This window comes from Primulina eburnea, chromosome 2 (genome assembly GCF_022965805.1).
Source record: "Primulina eburnea isolate SZY01 chromosome 2, ASM2296580v1, whole genome shotgun sequence".
Taxonomy (NCBI): domain Eukaryota; kingdom Viridiplantae; phylum Streptophyta; class Magnoliopsida; order Lamiales; family Gesneriaceae; genus Primulina; species Primulina eburnea.
The window spans coordinates 15,131,136-15,151,417 of NC_133102.1; the positions used below are offsets into that span (position 1 = coordinate 15,131,136).

At 37.8% G+C, this 20,282-nt stretch overlaps 1 protein-coding gene across 1 annotated transcript; it reads left to right on the forward strand.

Moving 5' to 3' along the window:
* Positions 1-14,635: 14,635 nt before the first annotated feature.
* LOC140824142 (uncharacterized) lies at positions 14,636-16,965 on the forward strand. The gene is made up of 8 exons (XM_073185740.1): positions 14,636-14,640; positions 14,687-14,792; positions 14,908-14,919; positions 15,046-15,078; positions 15,429-15,571; positions 15,674-15,882; positions 15,990-16,186; positions 16,630-16,965. The coding sequence occupies exons 1-8, from the start codon at positions 14,636-14,638 to the stop codon at positions 16,963-16,965; spliced, it is 1,041 nt and encodes a 346-aa protein (XP_073041841.1).
* Positions 16,966-20,282: the final 3,317 nt, after the last annotated feature.

The following is a 20,282-nucleotide window of genomic DNA, read 5'->3' on the forward strand; positions in this document are numbered from 1 at the left end:
TTGAAGAGCTTAGTTGTATATCAACTAAGTTGGAGCCATCATCAATCTTTTAAGATTGATAGGTACATTTCTAAACACACTATGAATGTCATTTTTGTGTTTTATTGTATTTGCTACACAAGAATAGGGGTGGCCGAAAATTGTATGCTAAAATCGAAAATTTTTGTGCTTCCGTTGCGCTTCCGGCCACCGTAACCGATCCCCTTTCATAAGGAACATATTTGGTTCGAATACATGAAGTCCATTTCAGAGGCATCAGACAATGCTTCTTTGAAGTTTCTTGGATCACATCCAAGAATGAGCTCTTCTTGGCCTTGTTCAAGAAGCAAGCTCATTCACTTAAGTGGCCTTGAGACCCTTTCGGTTCTCTTAAGAGCTTTTTTTACTTCAACTGGTTGTTGGGGGCATGGGTTCTATTGTTTCAAAAGTGTGTTGTTCCTGAATCTCTTCGAGTTCTATTATCTCGCATTTTCTATCCAATAAAAATTTCTTCTTTAAGATAGAGATATTTCTTGAAACAAACATATTTGTTTCATTAGGATCATAGAAATAATACCCAACAGAATTTTTTAGATATCTCACAATGTAGCACAAATTGGCTCTATTATCCAATTTGTTTCCCACTAACTGCTTCACTTAAGCAGGGCATTCCTATATTCTTAAGAAAGAATATTTGGGTAGCTTTCTCAACCATATCTCATATGGAGTTTTATACATCGACTTTGTATAGAGTTGATTCAATAATTTCGTCGTGGTTACAAAGGCAAATCTATAAAGGAATGACAACAATTCAGTGAATCAAATCATAGTTGAACCATATCCATCAATATTGGATTACGAAATTCTGACACACCATTCAACTGAGGTGTGGAAGAAGGAGCTCATTGTGAGAGAATCTCATTCTCCTTAAAGAATTCGTTAAACTCAATACTGAAGTATTTTCCACCTCAATCAAATCAAAGTGTTTTAATAATTTTCCCAATTGTTTCTCTACTTCAACTTTGAGTGCTTTGATCTTTTCAAAGGTTTCAGACTTTTATTTCATTAAATGTGTATACTCATACCTCTAGTAGTCATCAGTTAAGATAATAGAGTATGATTTGTCATATTTCGCGTTAACACTTAGCGGACCATACACATCTGTATGGATCAAATATAATAGATCATGTGCATGTTCCACTTTCTTAAGGAAAGAAGCTTTGTTCAATTTTCCTTTCCGTCAGGACTCGCATGTTTCAAGAGAGTTAATTTTGTATATGTCAAACATGCCTTCGATCACTAGCTTTTGTATATTTTTTGGGAAATATGTACTGGCCTAGTGTATCATAAGTGTGCTTGATTTAGAATATCTTCTTTTCTTTTGTTTTTTGTTGATATCATGTTTATTTGGATATGGTTTGTTGGAATATCTTTTATTTTTAAGTTATAGAGCTAGTTTTGTAATTCTTATGTTCCAATTAAACATTCATTCTTATAAATATTGCAAATATCTTTTGGCAAATAAACAAAAAAATCCTTCTTTATCAAGTATAAAAATAGAAATAGTGTTTTTAACCAAATCTTGAAAGTATAAAAATCTCTCAAAAACAACTTAAAGTTATTGTTTAAAATTAAGTGAACGTCTCTGATGGCCGGCCATTGCAGCAACTCTTGCTCCATTTTCCACCCTCAGGAAGATCTCACTATCCTTAGCCTTCTACTTCTTATCACCGCCTGCAAATTATTGCATAGATGATATCCACATCTAGTATCTAATACCCAAGAAGTTGACTTATATTTACTTCAGTACAAAACATACCCTTGCCAGAACTCGTATGTGGTAGATATTCTTTTCCGTTACGCTTCTAATGTTTAGGATTCTTGTAGGGGAAGCAAATAAATTTTACTTTATCGGGCTTTGAGGGCCCTTTAGAAGTGTTTGATGCTTGATTCTTACCCGGTTTTCTTTTCTTTAAAGGAGTAGAACGTTTCTTCCCCTTCCCTTTTGGGCATTTCTTTGTCCCTGACGAAGAGCCCACGAGGAAAACATGTTTTTTATTTTTTTATGGTGGCTTCATAGCTTGTAAGAATGTTCACCAAATCTTCAAGGCTGGCCTCCAACTTGTGCATATTGAAGTTCACCACAAATCCATCAAACGACGGCGAAAGCAATAGCATTAGAATGTCCTAGACAATTCGTTTGGAATAACAAAGACCAGACTTACTAGCTTTTCGATGAGCTCAATCATCTTCACACCATTCTCATGAATCGAGGCTCCTTCTCACAGGAGTGACATCATGAGATCTTTGATAGTATCATGCATTAATGGACGTATTTGTTTACCATACAACTCTTGCAGGTGTCCATAAATATCAACAACATTTACAGCTTCCTCAAACCGCCTCTGCAACTCGTTTAACATAGAATCCAACATATAGATCTTAGTTTGTATATCATGGTCCAACCATTTCTCAAGCTTAGCCAATTCCTCAGTAGGGGCATTAGCTGCAAACTATTTTTTACAAGTGTTCTCTAGCACATATGCTATTTCTCATAGTTTAAAATGATTTTTAAATTTCTTAGCCAGTCGTGATAGTTAGGTTCAGTTAGTTTGTTTTGACCGAGTATAACAGATAGAAAATTCTGTGATGAAATTGTAGATATATTGAAATGGAAACAAGATAAACGTTACCAACTATTTTAAAATAATTTATAAGGCATAGAATATTTACTTATGTTTTTATGAATTGATTTCCAGTATTTTAACATTTTCACCACCCTCTGATGAAAACGAGGAATCTAACTTTTTTAGTGAGTACGCAAGGCTAAATTTCTAAATCATGATTCTGAATAATATCAGTCATTCACAATTTCCAGAAGGCAGAGTCCAAGTGCAACCCATTCCAACACTCATGTAATTTTGCTTCATGTTTGAAGAGATGATAAGTGTAAGGATTGCACTTATTTTATATGTTCATCCATTTGATCTATGTTTGTTTCGAACAAAATTATGCTTGGTTTTTGTTGTTTTTGTGTTGTGCATGGGATAAACAACTACTGGACGGTTTAGAGCAAACAGAGGCGCCACATCGACACAATGTAGCAACGCAGCGCTCGTTAGGCCGAAGATCAAGAGACTAGGCACTGCCCAACAAGCGCCATGGTGCCAGACTACCGAGGAGTGAACGCCTAGGCACTGCTTCCCAGCGCCGCGACGCCTGCACCAGCGAAGCATCGGCGCCTAGGTGCCACTTACTCAGCGCCGTGGCGCCAATGGCAGCGAGACAAACAATTTAGTCTTTCATTTTACTGCCCGAACGCGGAAATAAAAGGCAACCAAGGGTTCAGAATAGGTGGACGCCGTTTTGGAGAGAAAAACACACAGGAAAGCAGGAGAGAACATGAGACGAAGATCCGGAGTGTGAAGATCGATCACAAATACGAAGAACGACGGATCTAGGGACGGAGACACCAATAGCGATTTGTTATCGGATTCCTTAATCTTTATTTTCTATTGTTCCGATGTCTAAATATTCAGACATGTGTTGTTTTTATTTAGAATTCGTCATGAACTAATTTTCCAGTCTAGAGAATAATGTAGCTTTGTGGACACGATGATTTGATGTGGTTTATTTGATTGAATTTCGTTGTTGTTTAATTGTGTTCTATTTTTTTATTTTACTACAATTTACTGGCCATGAATTGTGTGTTGTCTGATTAATTCTACAACTCGGTAGAGGGATTAGGATTATAGATCATTAGAGACACATCGTTGAATATTTATATCGTTCAGAAGGCATATAACTTTAGCTAGCCGTAGACAAGAACATCGTTTGCATTTATCGTTTAAATTTAGATTCTTATTAGGAATGTTTGAATCGAGATTTGAATGATACAGTTTATTCGTCACTTGGAAAAGGGAGAATAAAATAATTAAGTTTTCTTGCCCATTAAATAATTGGAATTCATGAACATAAATTTAACTGGGAATAATTATCGTGGAAACTTAGTGAAATAATTTCTTTAGATATTTTCTCTCATTGTTGTTTCTCAATTCGGTGTTTAGTTCAAGTTGTTTTTAAACAAATCAAACTTCTTTTAATTTTTCTAAATAAAGTTGAGACTATTTTAATTACAAGCACTAATATACGTTTATATACACATTCCTCGTGGGATCGGCACTTGTACTCCAAAATACATTTTACTATAATTTGACGTCGTGCGCTTGCGAGCAATCAAGAAAGCACGCAACAAGTTTTTGGCGCCATTGCCGGGGAGTGTCAAAATTTGAATTTATATCAGTATTGTTACCAATTAGTCTAGATTTTAATTTAGAGCTTTTTATTTTATTTTATTTTATATTGATTGAGTTTAAAATTTTTTCTGTTTGACAGTGCATGCTAAGATCGCAAAACCCTGACTTGCTTAATTTTGATTCGGAGATCGAAAGAACTGCGAGAAGATTAAGAAAAACAAGAAGAGAAGAGATCCAAGCAATGGCTGAACACAGAGATAATGACAGACATAACCTGCCGGAAGCTATACCTATCAGAGATCACTTCCGACCAGTGATCAACACTCATTATTTTGGCATTGCTCGAGGGACCATCAACGCCAATAATTTCGAGCTGAAGTCTGCACAGATAAATATGGTACAATAGAACCAATTTGTAGTAACTGCCACTGCTGATCCTCACGTTCATTTGAGGACTTTCTTGGAGATAACGGATACGGTAAAAATTAATAATTCCTGATGATATTATTAGATTGTGTTTCTTTCCATTTTCTCTCGGGGACCAAGCAAGAGGATTGTAAGGCCCGAGATTTTATTACCGTAATCCGAGATTAATCTGAAATGATTTATTTATTAATTGATATAATTATAGACGGAAAGGATTAGGCCGAAAAAGACGGAAGAAAACACGAATTGTGTGCGAGGACAGTACACCTCGCGCATATGCGCGACACTAATGCGCGCATATGCGCGAGATGGGCAGAACACCTCGCTCATATGCGCGAAGTGTGGTCGCACATATGCGCGAGTTGTGAAAAAAGGGTTCTTTCAGATGAACAAAAAGGAAACCGAAGGGAAATGCTGGGAGAATTGATATTTCTTTTATGATTGTGCAAAATCCGTCCGTTCGATTTTAAATCCGAGTACGGTATCTTGTTACTAGCGACGCAGGCTATAATTGGACGTAAGTTTTGTTACGTTTAGACATGATTTGAAATTATGATATTGTCAGAATCGAACATGAATCATATATGGTGTTTTTGATACAGCAGACAACGTGTATTTGAATTCAGATCGAAAAACAGACTGTTTATGTAATTGTTATGATTTTCAGAATTGATTTGATTGAAATTCGATACCAAAATTGTATTGTTATTCATATTATGAGTTGTACTTATACTGGTTATGAGTTCTGGTATTATATCTGTGATGTTGGCACTGACGGGGTTATCGAGAATGTATTATTATGCCGTCGAAACATCCGTAAATTGATATTGATCAGATTCGGCATTCGTTTAGAGTGGTAATGTGATATCATATGTCGATTGGCATTGATCAGATTATGTTTTGATTTGAGTATTGATCAGAACAGGTTTTGAAATAAGTTATATACTGATATTGTATCTATTGGATTATCATTATCAGATTGGTTATGGACAGAGTGGAATTCGGGACTTCGTACTCGTCAGATCGAGAAGATAAATGTATAAGTAAATGTGGTATTGGGAGATCGACTTGAGTCGGTTTATGTTTGAGTTTCCCTAAATCACATACTTTACTTTATTGCATTGATATTTGCATTGATTTGATTGATGTACTTGTTCTCTTGATTTATAGATAGCAGGTATTAGACGAGTAATCTTGTTACAGAAGTGCCTGATAGTGGCGGGATCGCCACGGTCACATTACACAATGTCACAAGATAGTGTATTGGCGATAGTGCCAAAGTCTGTCACCGGATGATTGGCTATCGATGTGGATAGAATTGTAGCTTCTTCTATTATTGGTGATCAGTACTCTATCGATGTGGATAGAATTATAACTTCTTCTATTTTTGATGATCGATATTATATCGATGTGGATAGAATCGGAGTTTTCTTCTATTACCGGTGATCGATACTAATCGATGTGGATAGAATCAGAGCTTCTTCTATTACTGGTAATCGATACCATATCGATGTGGATAGAATCAGAATCTTTTCTATTACTGTTGATCGATATGGAATGCCAAATTCTGAAAACCAGGATCCCTAGACTAGGATTGAGTCTAGTCTGAATTGTAGAGTTACAAGCATTGTCGACAGTCTGATATTGATTATGTTTCAGATTTTGATACATATTGCTGTTATCTGTTACATGCTTTATATTTGTTTATATGATTGCATGTTTCGTTGATTTATACTGGGATTATATTCTCACCGGAATTATCCGGCTGTTGCTGTGTTTGTATGTGTGCATGAAAACAGGTGGGACAGGTTCAGGGTTGAGGAGATGAAGAGAGATCGTGATTAGAGTGGAGGCTCCGGTCTTGGATTAGAGATAGGGTTGGACACTTGATATTAGCTGTTAAACCTTAGTTGAATAAATGTATGTGGTACATGATTGTACTTTTATACTGAGATGTATATATGTTTTTATTTCACTACGTTCCGTATTGTTTAAAAAAAATTTAGACCCCGTTTAGTATGCTTGATTAATTAGTCCCAATGATGATTATGAAGTTGATTAGCGTCCGGGTCCCCACAACAGGTGGTATCAGAGCGATAGATCCTTTAGACTGAGATAGCAGTTAGTGAGTGGGGTAGAATGAGTTTCTTTCCCTGCATGTGATTGCTAGCATGTGATTACTTATAATGTTAAATTACATTGTGTATGCTAGCATAATATTATGTGTTACTGCTTTTAAATACATGTTACCTGAATATCCGAATTGATTTGGTAATATATCTTGTTTGAAAATAAATCAGAAACAATTCTCGATCAGAAGGTAAGCTGATCAGAAAGGGACTAAGATTGATTTTTCTCATATGATGCTAACTCTTGTGGTAAGCAGATATACCTCCTCGAAGAATTCCGGAAAGGGGTAGTACTTCGACTGATCAGATGGATGTGTCAGAAACTCTAGTGGAAACACAGATGAAGAGATTTCAGTCGTTTCAACCGCCGATTCTGAAAGGCATTGAGACGTCTGAGGATTGTGAGAATTGGTTAGATTACATAGAAATACTGTTAGGTTTAATTGATTATCCAGATGAACAGAGAATTAAACTGGTGCCCAACCAGTTATGAGAGGCCGCCAGGAGTTGGTGGATTACAATCAAAGGAGTATTAGAACGGCGTGGTACTGTGATCACATGGGAAGTCTTGAAAGATGAATTCTATCGAAGATTTTTCTCAGTTTCGTACCGGGAGGAAAAAAGAGCAGAGTTTGAGAATTTGAAACAAGGCCAACTGAATATTGAAGAATATGTTGCTAAATTCTCTACTCTACTGCGTTTTGCTCCTCATTTAGCTGGGAATGATGAAGCTTTAGCTGATCAGTTCATCACAAGATTTAATTCAGAGATACTTGCATTGATAAATATGCAGCAACCCTACCATTTTGCTGATGCTTTGAGTAGGGCAAAGATAGCTGAGGTGAGTGTGATTCGACAACGAGAAAGTTTGGATGTGATCCGACCCAAGACACAGCAACCCTCTCTCAGATTTGATAGCAGCAGTACTAGTGGGAAGAGAGAGCAATTGAAGGCTCGAAAGAAACCGTTCAATAATTTAAGGAACGGTTCATCTAGCTCCAGTGGTTCTAGCCCGAGTTACACGGAGTTTATTGTAGAACCTGTGGAGGAAGGCATCCCACAGAGAAATGCCGAGGTGTACTTGGTAGTTGTCATGTTTGTCGACAACCAGGACACTTTGGTAAAGCCTGTCCACAGAGAGGTTCCCGAAGATTTCAGGGAGCGGAATCATCTGGTGGTAGTGATCGAGGAACAGACCCAGGACACACGTGATGATCTAGTGGCAGGTACTGAGCTTTTATGATTATGTTGCATATGTATTGATATATACTAATGCATTTCCCTACGATTATCTTTGACTGAGTTGCATTGTTATATGTTGTACATGTTGGGTGTGTATTACTGTAGTATTGATCTTTGTACCTTTTGGGGAGAGGAATTGATAACAGTGAATTCGGTGATATATTATATACTACAGTAAAAAGAGAATAAGATTGAATTAGATGGTGTTGTACTTGTGTTGTCTGATTCTGACTACATTATTGATATTGATATGCTAACAAGTACATAACTATTATAGATTCTTGCCAGGAGATGGTAAGATTCAGACCTGAAATGACCAAAGAATAAATGATACGGTAAGGATTCTCGATTTTGAATTCCCTGATATCCGTATTATTTATGACTCGATGATTATCGAAAGGAATGGAGTAATTCCTTATGTATTCAGTTGATTACTGAAGTTGAGCCTATCAGGACTGATTTATCAGTAGTAGGAGAGTTGCTATAGTTTTTCAGATGAGATTTCAGGTTTGCTTTATATCAGGGAGAGAGATTTCAGCCTTGATACGATACCAGGTACTGGTTTCATTTTAGAATTCTGTATAGCATGATACTGATTGAATTAAAAGAAATGTCAGTTAGAAGATTTACGGCCCGAGAGTTAGAGTTACATCTGATTATGTATGGGTTGATAAATCTTGTGGTCAAAAGTGTTCTGATGACTTTATGCTCGTTTTATCTATGATATTGTGATATATTCGCAGCGTATGATTGAATTGAATCGAACAGTTGAAAATCGTATTGAATATTCTGGGAACTGAGATTGTTGTATACAGAATGGTTCAGATATGAATCTTGATTGCAACAGATTGTATTCAGAGTCTATTATATCTGAAGATAGTATACTGATTGATTGTAGCACAGTTGAGACCGTGATCAGTGGCTGAAAACGATATTGAAAATGACAAGACTTTAGAAATGTCAGAAATTGCGTGTTATGAGTTTACTAAATCAGTATAAATGATTGGTGTTTTGAATCCGATCCGATATTGCTGTTATTCTGAATCCGTATTTGATACCGATTATTATGAACTGTTGAGATTATATACAGTTCAAGCCGACTCAGAGCTAATGTTGAAAGTTACAGAAGTTCAGAAATTTACTCAGACTGTTCAGAATTTGATTTTGATAGTCAGAACAAAGTATCAATCAGAATACCAGGTAGGTAATACTTTATTTTATATAATTAGCTGATTTGTTTGTGTCAGATATTTCGAATTTGAAATAACACGTATTGTCAGATGCACACAGTAGTAGATTCAGTATTATTCTGGTAACAGGAAATGTGTGATAATTCGAACAGACAGATTTGATATAAATAAATGAAATCAGTTATGTCAGAATTTGTATTGAAATATCTAAATCCCTGACAGATGAGGAAATAAAGATAGAAACCAGGAGATTGGTTATATAGATTATCAATTCTTGAATAGAAATAGGAGTACAATTCTATGGATCTGGTGATAGATTTACCGAAATCTTGCCAAGAATGTACTAGCATGTGGTTATGATTAAACGATTGTACAAATCTACATAAGTTATATTGTACAGGATGACGTACAAATATGACAAGACGACAGAGAGGTATGTCAGATAAGGGGTCAGATTATATTGAATGCCAGAGTTGATTATATCATACCGTGATTTTGGGTGATTTTGTACTTTTGGCAGAATGTATAGCATGATTTTCATCTATGGTTTATATATTGAAGGATAGTCGGAGCGAACTATCTAGATACTGGAGGATATCCAGGAACTGTAGTGCTGGATTTTAGCACTGGTGACCTGATGTCTTGTCACTTTATGAATTATTGTACAATAATAGCTATTAGATGAGTATCGAGATAGCTTTAGTCAATGTATTGTACAGTGAGAACTGCGGATTTCCTTGTATGGGGATGATACTGCGGTGATGCTTGAGATTGGACTCGATAGGATCAGAGATCTGATAAAGAAAATGAAACTGATTTAGAAGCAAATGAAGATAGCTCGAGAATTAATATTAAATATGCCAACATCGGAAGATTATTGTTGGTATTTGAGGCCGAGATTGAGTTGTTAGGAGCTATTGATTGGTATATACGGATGTTGTATAGCCAGTATTTGCAATTGATTTTATCAGAGATACTTCGAGTTATATAATGATACTAAAGAAACTATTTGGAGAACAGAATAGGAAAAGGGACAAGATTTCAGAATTGATTATGGAGGTGAGTTTTCTGGTTTACTTCCATTATACATTTCTTCCAGGTTCGAGATGATTACTCTCGATTAACCATGATATGATTTGATTGCCTGTGATTTCGAGGACGAAATCATATCTTAGAGGGGGAGAAATGTAAGGCCCGAGATTTTATTACCGTAATCCGAGATTAATCTCAAATGATTTATTGATTAATTGATATAATTATAGACGGAAAAGATTAGACCGGAAAAGACGGAAGAAAACACAAATTGTGTGCGAGGACAGTACACCTCGCGCAAATGCGCGACACTAATGTGCGCATATGCGCGAGTTGTGCAAAAAGGGTTGTGCGTGACCAGAAGGTCTCGCGCATATGCGCGGCTTGGGTGCGCGCATATGCGCGCGGCATGCGAAACACGAACTTGACACTTGGTATTTTATATGCGACGTGTGTATATATGTATATATATATATATATAAGAACTTTTCATTTCTTTCAGACGAACAAAAAGGAAACCGAAGGGAAATGCTGGGAGAATTGATATTTCTTTTATGATTGTGCAAAATCCGTCCGTTCGATTTTAAATCCGAGTACGGTATCGTGTTACTAGCGACGCAGGATATAATTGGACGTAAGTTTTGTTATGTTTAGACATGATTTGAAATTATGATATTGTCAGAATCGAACATGAATCATATATGGTGTTTCTGATACAGTATACAGCGTGTATTTGAAGTCAGATCGAAAAACAGACTGTTTATGTAATTGTTATGATTTTCAGAATTGATTTGATTGAAATTCGATACCAGAATTGTATTGTTATTCAGATTATGAGTTGTACTGATATTGGTTATGAGTTCTAGTATTATATCTGTGATGTTGGGAGTGACGGGGTTATCGAGATTGTATTATTATGTCGTCGAAACATCCGTAAATTGATATTGATCAGATTCTGCATTCGTTTAGAGTGGTAATGTGATATCATATGTTGATTGGCATTGATCAGATTATGTTTTGATTTGAGTATTGATCAGAACAGGTTTGAAATAAGTTATATACTGATATTGTATCTATTGGATTATCATTATCAGATTGGATATGGACAGAGTGGAATTCGGGACTTCGTACTCGTCAGATCGAGAAGATAAAGGTATAAGTAAATGTGGTATTGGGAGATCGACTTGAGTCGGTTTATGTTTGAGTTTCCCTAAATCACATACTTTACTTTATTGCATTGATATTTGCATTGATTTGATTGATGTACTTGTTCTCTTGATTTATAGATAGCAGGTATTAGACGAGTAATCTTGTGACAAAAGTACCTGATAATGGCGGGATCGCCACGGTCACATTACACAATGTCACAAGATAGTGTATTGGCGATAGTGCCAAAGTCTGTCACCGGATGATTGGCTATCGATGTGGATAGAATTGTAGCTTCTTCTATTATTGGTGATCAATACTCTATCGATGTGGATAGAATTATAACTTCTTCTATTTTTGATGATCGATATTATATCGATGTGGATAGAATCGGAGTTTTCTTCTATTACCGGTGATCGATACTAATCGATGTGGATAGAATCAGAGCTTCTTCTATTACTGGTAATCGATACCATATCGATGTGGATAGAATTAGAATCTTTTCTATTACTGTTGATCGATATGGAATGCCAAATTCTGAAAACCAGGATCCCTAGACTAGGATTGAGTCTAGTCTGAATTGTAGAGTTACGAGCATTGTCGACAGTCTGATATTGATTATGTTTCAGATTTTGATACATATTGCTATTATCTGTTACATGCTTTATATTTGTTTATATGATTGCATGTTTCGTTGATTTATACTGGGATTATATTCTCACCGGAATTATCCGGATGTTGTTGTGTTTGTATGTGTGCATGACAACAGGTGGGACAAGTTCAGGGTTGAGGAGATGAAGAGAGATCGTGATTAGAGTGGAGGCTCCGGACTTGGATTAGAGATAGGGTTGGACACTTGATATTAGCTGTTAAACCTTAGTTGAATAAATGTATGTGGTACAGGATTGTACTTTTATACTTAGATGTATATATGTTTTTATTTCACTACGTTCCGTATTGTTTAAAAAAAATTTAGACCCTGTTTAGTATGATTGATTAATTAGTCCCAATGATGATTATGAAGTTGATTAGAGTCCGGGTCCCCACAAGGATGGCTCCAATCGCTTCCATTGGGGAGTATCAAGACATGGCAGGAGCTGGCGACGAAATTTCTGGCAAAATACTTTTCCTGTGCAAATTCTGCACAGTTCAAGATTGAGATTAGCACTTTCAGGCAAAATGATTTTGAGCAGTTGTACGAGGCATGGGAAAGATACAAGGAATTGTTGAGAAAGTTCCCGAACCATGGCTCCGAAGACTGGGTGCAAATTGAATTATTCTACAATGGTCTAAATGGGAAAACAAGAGGAACAGTGGATGAAGCAGCTGGTGGCAAGATCTTTACTAAATCTCCCGAGAAAGCTTATGACTTGCTTGAGGAGATGACCATAAATAGCTACCAGTGGCAATCTGACATGTCTGGAGTAAAGAGGACAGCTGGAGTTTAGGCTGTGGACCCTACTATGTCACTCAGCACCCAGGTATCTGCACTGACCACACAAATAGTAGCTATGAATAAGTTGAGCACATCAGAGTTTGAGAGTCCATCGTTTGTTGCTGAAGAACCCGCTCTTCCTGAAGAAGCGTAGTACATCAACAACAGGAACTTTGGGGGCTATGGAGGATATAAGGTAACCCTCCCCCTAATACTTATCATCCTGGTTTAAGAAATCACGAAAATTTTTTAAATCTGAATAATAAAAATGTGTTGAATCCTCCACCGGGGTTCAATACATCAAAGGGGGAAGGAAAGCCTTTATTTGAAGATTTAGTGGGAACGTTTGTTGCTGAATCTGGAAAAAAGATGGCAAAAACTGAGTCTCGTCTTGACAATATGGAGACTCACATAGGAAATATGGGTGCAACGATGAAATCTTTGGAGACGCAAATTGGACAATTGGCCAACGCTTTGAGAGATCAAAATAGGGGTCAATTTCCTAGTAACACAAAAGTTAATCCAAAAGATCTGTGCAAGGCAGTCACTTTGAGAAGTGGAAAATAATTGGACGTGCAAAAGTCCAATGAGAAAGTGGATAAGAAGAAGACTGTTGAAGAGGGTGAGTTTGAGGATAGAAAAGAAAATAAAACTGAGGAGTCCAAGGCCGAAGTTGAAGTTGAACAACCTCCAGTATTTAAGCAGACCCTTACATACCTTCAGGGGTTCAAAACGAAGAACTTGGATGATCAGTTTGCAAAATTTCTAGAAATTTTAAGAAGATGTGATGTCTAAGAAGAGGAAACTGCAAGAGTTTGAGACTGTGAAGCTGACTGGAGAGTGTACGCCATTCTTCAAAAGAAGCTACCACAAAAATTAAAAGATCCAGGGAGTTTTCTATTCTTCGCTTTATTGGTGGTTCTAAATGTAGTAGAGCTTTATGTGATTTAGGATCAAATATTAATTTGATGACATTTTCTATTTACAGGGAATTGGAACTTGGAGAGGTCAAACCTACCACTATAACCTTACAGCTTGCAGACAAAAGTCTCACGTATCCACGTGGGATTGTGGAAGATGTACTGGTAAAAGTGGATAAATTTTTTTTCCCTGCTGATTTTGTGATTTTAGATATGGAAGAGGATCACGATACCCCATTAATCTTTGGGAGACCTTTCCTGGCGACTGGAAGAACATTGATAGATGTTCATAAGGGTGAACTCACCTTGAGAGTGGGTGGAGAACAATCATTTTTAATATCTATCAAGTCATGACAAAATCAAATGAGGTAAGTACTTGTAAAAGCATTGATGTTATAGATTCATGTATGTCTCTTGATTGTACAGGAACTAGGGATCCTTTAGAGAGCCATTTGATAGGTGCTATAGGAACTGTAGATGAAGATGATTGGGAAGTGAAAGAACAACTTGTGGCTCTTGAAGGATCACAAAAAGAAAGAAAAAACGGATGCACCGCTTGAGAAATTGGAGGTACATGAGCAAACAAAGGTAATACCTCCTTCCCCTGATTTGAAGGAACTGACAAGCCACATTTGCTATGTATTTTTAGGTGAAAAGTCGACATATTAGGTAATCATCTCTTCGTGTCTTACATGTAATGAAAAAGATAAATTATTGAGAGTATTGAGGAAATTTAAAACTGCTTTAGGATGGTCGATTTCTGATGTTAAGGGAATTAGCCCCACCATATGCATGCATAAAATTTTGATGGAGGAGTCGTATACTTCTTATGTGGATTATCAGAGGATGTTGAATCCAGCGATGAAGGAAGTTGTGAAAAATGAGGTATAGAATTGCTAAATGCTGGAGTAATTTTTGCTATTTCTGACAGTAGTTGGGTGTATCCTGTGCAAGTTGTACCCAAAAAGGGTGGAATAACTGTGTTTAGAAATGAAAATGATGAACTAATATATACTTGTACTTTAACTGGCTGGCAAGTATCTATTGATTATAGAAAGTTGAACAGTTCCACATGTAAAGATCATTTTCCACTGCCTTTTATTGATCAAATGCTTGATATACTTCCTTGTTACTGTCATTACTGTTTTCAAGATGGTTATTCAGGTTATAACCAAATTTCTATAGCGCCAGAACATCAGGATGCCTTTTAGGAGAATGCCTTTTGGGCTATGCAATGTGACTGCCACTTTTCAGATGTGCATGATTGCCATATTTGCATATTTGGTGTAGGAAATAATGGAATTCTTCATGGATGAATTTTCGGTATTTGGTTCTTCGTTTGATCATTGTTTACATAACTTATCCCTTGTTTTGCAGAGATTCTAGGAAATGAACTTAGTTCTTAACTGGGAGAAATGTCACTTTATGGTCCAAGAGGCCGGGTATTGTTCTTTGACATAAATTGTCTTCTATGGGATTAGAAGTAGATAGAGACAAGTTGGTTGCAATCGAAAAACTTCCCCCACCAAAGAACATCAAAGAAATAAGGAGCTTCCTAGGATATGCAGTGGTTTTATCATAGATTTATTAAATATTTTTCTAAGATCACTAAACCCTTGTGTAATTTACTTGAAAAAGAGTCTACTTTTATGTTTGATGATGATTGTTTGCAGGCATTTGAGAAGATCAAAAAGGCATTAGTGACTGCACCAATTATGATAGTACCGGACTATAAGGAGCCCTTTGAGCTGATGTGTGATACAAGTGATTATGCAGTGGGTGTTGTCTTAGGCCAAAGAAAGGAAAAGATGTTTAGGTCAATTTACTATGCAAGCCGAACAATGGATGCCGCATAGCAAAATTACACTACGACTGATAAGGAGATGCTTGTAGTAGTGTTTGCTTTCGACAAATTCAGGCCCTATTTGGTCGGCACAAAGGCAGTTGTTTTTATTGACCGTCCAGCTATTCGCTACATATTCACCAAGAAGGATGCGAAACCACGATTGATAAGATGGATTTTTCTACTACAACAATTTGACTTCGAGGTTAAATATAAAAAAGGAAGTGAGAATCAAGTGGCTGACCACTTGTCGAGACTTGAACTAGACGAGAAGAAAGAAGAGGGTGCTATACAAAAAACATTTCCGAATGCGCAACTCTTCGAGGTAAACTTTGTACTTCCTTGGTTTGCTGATATTGCAAATTTTTTTCGTGTGGTACCCTTCCTCCAGATTTGAGCCATCATCAGAAAAAGAATTTTTTCCATGACATCATGTTTTTCTTCTGGGATGATCCATTAGTGTACAAGAGATGTGCCTACCAAGTAATTAGGAGATGCGTGGATGATGTCGAAGCTCACCAAATTCTGGAGCAATGTCATTCGTCACCATATGGTGGACATTATGGAGCATCACGAACATCAGCTAAGGTACTACAATCTGGTTTTTATTGGCCTAGTTTGTGCATAAAAACATCTTCACCAGATTTGGAACACCGAGGGCCATCATAAGTGACGAAGGTACACACTTTTGCAATAAAATTTTCAACTCACTTTTGGCTAGATACAGTGTGAAGCACAAGGTGGCATTATCATATCATCCTCAGTCAAATGGACAAGCTGAAATATCCAACCGGGAGATAAATAAATACTGGAGAAGACTGTTAACACAATCCGGAAGGATTGGGCCATTAATTGAAATGATGCATTGTGGGCAAATCGGACTCATTTAAGACACCTATTGGGATGTCTCCCTATAGGCTGGTTTTGGTAAAGCATGTCATTTGCCGTTGGAGTTGGAACATAGAGCGTTTTGGGCTGTGAAGAAATTAAATTTTGATTTGCAAGCTTCGGGAGATATTATAAAACTACAGTTGAGAGAGATGGATGAGTTTCGAAATGAAGCTTATGAGAATGCCAAGATCTACAAAGAACAAACCAAGAAATGGCATGACAGAATCATTGTACGAAGGGAGCTCAAACCCGGACAACAAATACTGTTATTCAATTCTCGTCTGAAGTTGTTTCCTGGTAAATTGAAATCGCGTTGGTCAGGGCCATTTGTTGTGGAAACAGTGTATCCTCATGGGGCTATCGAGCTAAGGTGCAGTTATGGAAGAACCTTCAAGGTGAATGGACAGCGGATTAAGCCTTACTATGGGACTGAAGTAAGGAATATCGACATTGCCAATTTTAGCAAACAAAACTGAACAGACTGGTAACAGTCGGGCTGACGACGTTAAACCAAGCGCTTGTTTGAAGGCAACCCAACCAGTATCTTTTACTGCTTTTGTTATTTTATTTTCAGTAGTATAACTGTTTTTATGTTTTTTTTTATTTTTGAACTCTGCATGTGATGATTAGACATTGATATGTGTTCTCTTCTGAAACTAAAAGTTTAACCGGGCGTGGAAAAGAGCTTAATTGGACTAAATTTTGGAAAAATCAGTGCCGAGACGCCACACATCAAGCACCGCGACTTGCACAGACTTAGCGCCTAGGCGCTAAGAATCAAGCCCCACGACGCCCGATGTTTGACATGAGAAGTGCCTAGGTGCTAGTTACCAGCACCGCGGCGCTGGCGAGGCCGAAATTTTAGCGCCACGGCGCTACTTACTCAGCGCCGCGGCGCTAGTTCGTGTTGTAAAAAAAAGGGCCGAGACTTCATTTTTCAGAAACCTAAGAATCAAGCGCCGTGGCTCCTCTCCTCCACCACCAAAAAAATCGGCCATTAAGATACAACCTCCACAATTTCTCCTTCAAAACCCCACACAAATCATCTTCAACCCAATTCCACCAAAATTTCTCACTCCTGACACCTTTTTGCCCAAAAATTTCAAAGAGAATTCGTCAACGAGCCGAAACCCGGACCGATTGCAGCATATTTTGGTTAACATATCATAAGGTAACAATCTTGGGTGTAATGATTCTTGATTTTAACGCTTGAAATTCGAAAGAATTGAGTTTTGAATTACGTACACAAGGTGTTCGATGAATTGTCTGAGTGAGTTTGTTGTTGAAAATTTGTGGATTGGAAGTATTGCATGTTAAAGGGGACCGTTAACTAATTGACTGAGATAATATTTTGGGTCTTGTATTGTTGGAATATTATTTGAGTTGTGGGTGGAACATTGTTGTTGAGCAAGGTTTTTATTGAATTGAAATATGCCTCCGAAGAAGAAGAGCAAGCAGGTTCCGTCTGGGGATGGCGAGTCGTCTACTACTAGTTTTGATAGAAGACCATTCTGGGATGCAGTAGCTGATGAGAATTTTACTAAATTGTTAGAAAAGAATATGCAGCGAGAACGAGGCATGGATCAGAGCAGCTAGGGTTTTTTGTATCCTCACCTACAGCTGAATAGATGACAGCTCGCGTGTATTTTACTAAATTGTTTATCCTCATCCGGCGAGAATTTTACTAAATTCATTATGACCCAGCTGCTGAGAATTTTACTAAATTGTTTATCCTCATCCGGTGAGAATTTTACTAAATTGTTAGATTCTGTGATGCAGTAGCTGCAAAATAGAAGTCATAATCACCTAGCTTGCACCCAAATTGTGATACATTGGCCCACGTTCGAGCGATAAATTGGGACAAATTTATGAAGCCTCTGGCTGATGCTGTAATGTCTCTTGTGAGGGAATTTTATGCTAATCTGAAAGTCAAACATGAAAGATATCATGTGAAAGATCGGGGGCGGATGGTTGCCTTCGATAGCACAACAATCAATTCCCTGTATTCGATGCCTGACTATGACACATATGGATACACGATGTTCATAGGAGAACCTTATCCCTCGAGACAGTCTTAACCACAGGCACGGTTTGGAAGCTCAACAATCAACAAGCTCCGGTCACATTCCCTGCAACGTCGATGAAGAGGGAGGCATACAACTGATATCACTTTGTAGCCTCGCGGTTGATGCCATCTGGGGATGTATCTGATGTGACAAAGGCGAAGGCAGCGTTGGTTTTTTATTTCCTCACCGGCAGGACAGTGGATGCAGGCTGGGGGATTATGACGTCTATTTTGCAGGCTGCTAGGGGCACATCCACTGTTAGTATGCCCAATTTGTCGACAATCACCAACCTCTGTCATGCAGTGGGGGTCACTTGGGATGATAGTGAGGAACTAGGAAATAGATCACTGGCTGTGCCCCTCCCGAGGGATAAACGAAGAAGACATATTACTAGTGGCCAGGGAGAGGCTTCAGGGAGTAGAGCACAAGCACAGCCCGTCCCGCAGCCATCTCATAGGCGACAGGCGGAGGCTGGCAGTGCACAGACCGACTGCCACCGCATTCATGCATTAGAGTGCAAGATGAATAGACTATTGAGGATGACACGCGAGCACCAGGAGTACGTGCACGATTTTAACAGAGTGCTTGCACAGCATTTCCCTGTCACTAGTTCATCTAATGAGCCGTTCCCACAACCGCCAGCATTTGGACACAGACCTATTGTAGATGATATCGAGTATGATGATGATGAGGAGGTGGATCTATCAGGCGAGGACAGCGAGTCCTGATGCTCGTTGTATGCGGTATGTAATCCCCTATTTTTCTTGCTTTATTACCGTACATTGGGGACAATGCACGTACTTAAGTTTGGGGGGGGTCGTTTACTCTACTTTACTTTTGAGTTTCAGTTGTTTTTCTTAGTTCAGTTGTTAATTCATTATTTTAGGAATTGCATGATCAGTATTATTCCCTGCACACTAGAGTCTAGTTTGTTGAATTAAATTTTGCATGCTAGAGTCGTTAGAAAGAGTCATGGACAAATCATTGTGTGGCCGATGATGAGAATGGAGTTATGGTTCTGAAAACATGTGTTTATTATAAATTGAGAGTCACAATTTTTCGCATTGTCCTGTTTGTTGATACTATCAATGCTTAGAAACAATTTACATACCTGTGATGCTAATTGGACAACGAAGATCTGATTTTTAGTAATTCTCACATGACATTAACTAACACTTTTGCAAACACAGAGATGATCTAGTCAATTGTTCTCAATATCTTTGGTCTTGTTTTCATTGTTTATTGTCCATTGTTAACCCATTGAGCCTCGAGTTGATTGAGATGCTTGACTTTTCCTTGTGCGCCTCTCTATATCATTTTTATTGAAAAATACATGTGATTGGTTTGTATGAGTTGACTTGTAATGCCCGAGATTTAATTACTGTAATCAGATGTTGATTAATTGACTTAATGTGGTTATAGCCGGGCCAGTCCGAGATTTAATTCGAACCAAGAAGTAGGAAGAGCCAAGATGTGGGCCGAAAGTGTCTCGCCCGGGCAGAAGTTTATGTCCGCTCGAGCGAGACGGAATTATGCAAGAGGGCCGAAAGTGTCTCGCCCGGGCGGAAGTTTTTGTCCGCCCGAGCGAGACTGAATCGCGCAGAAAGGCCGAGAGTCGCTCGCCCGGGCGATAATTTATGTCCGCCCGAGCGAGAGACGTGGGTTATGAAAATAATGCCACGTATCTTATGGTTGCATGCAATATATATATATATATACATGCGTGA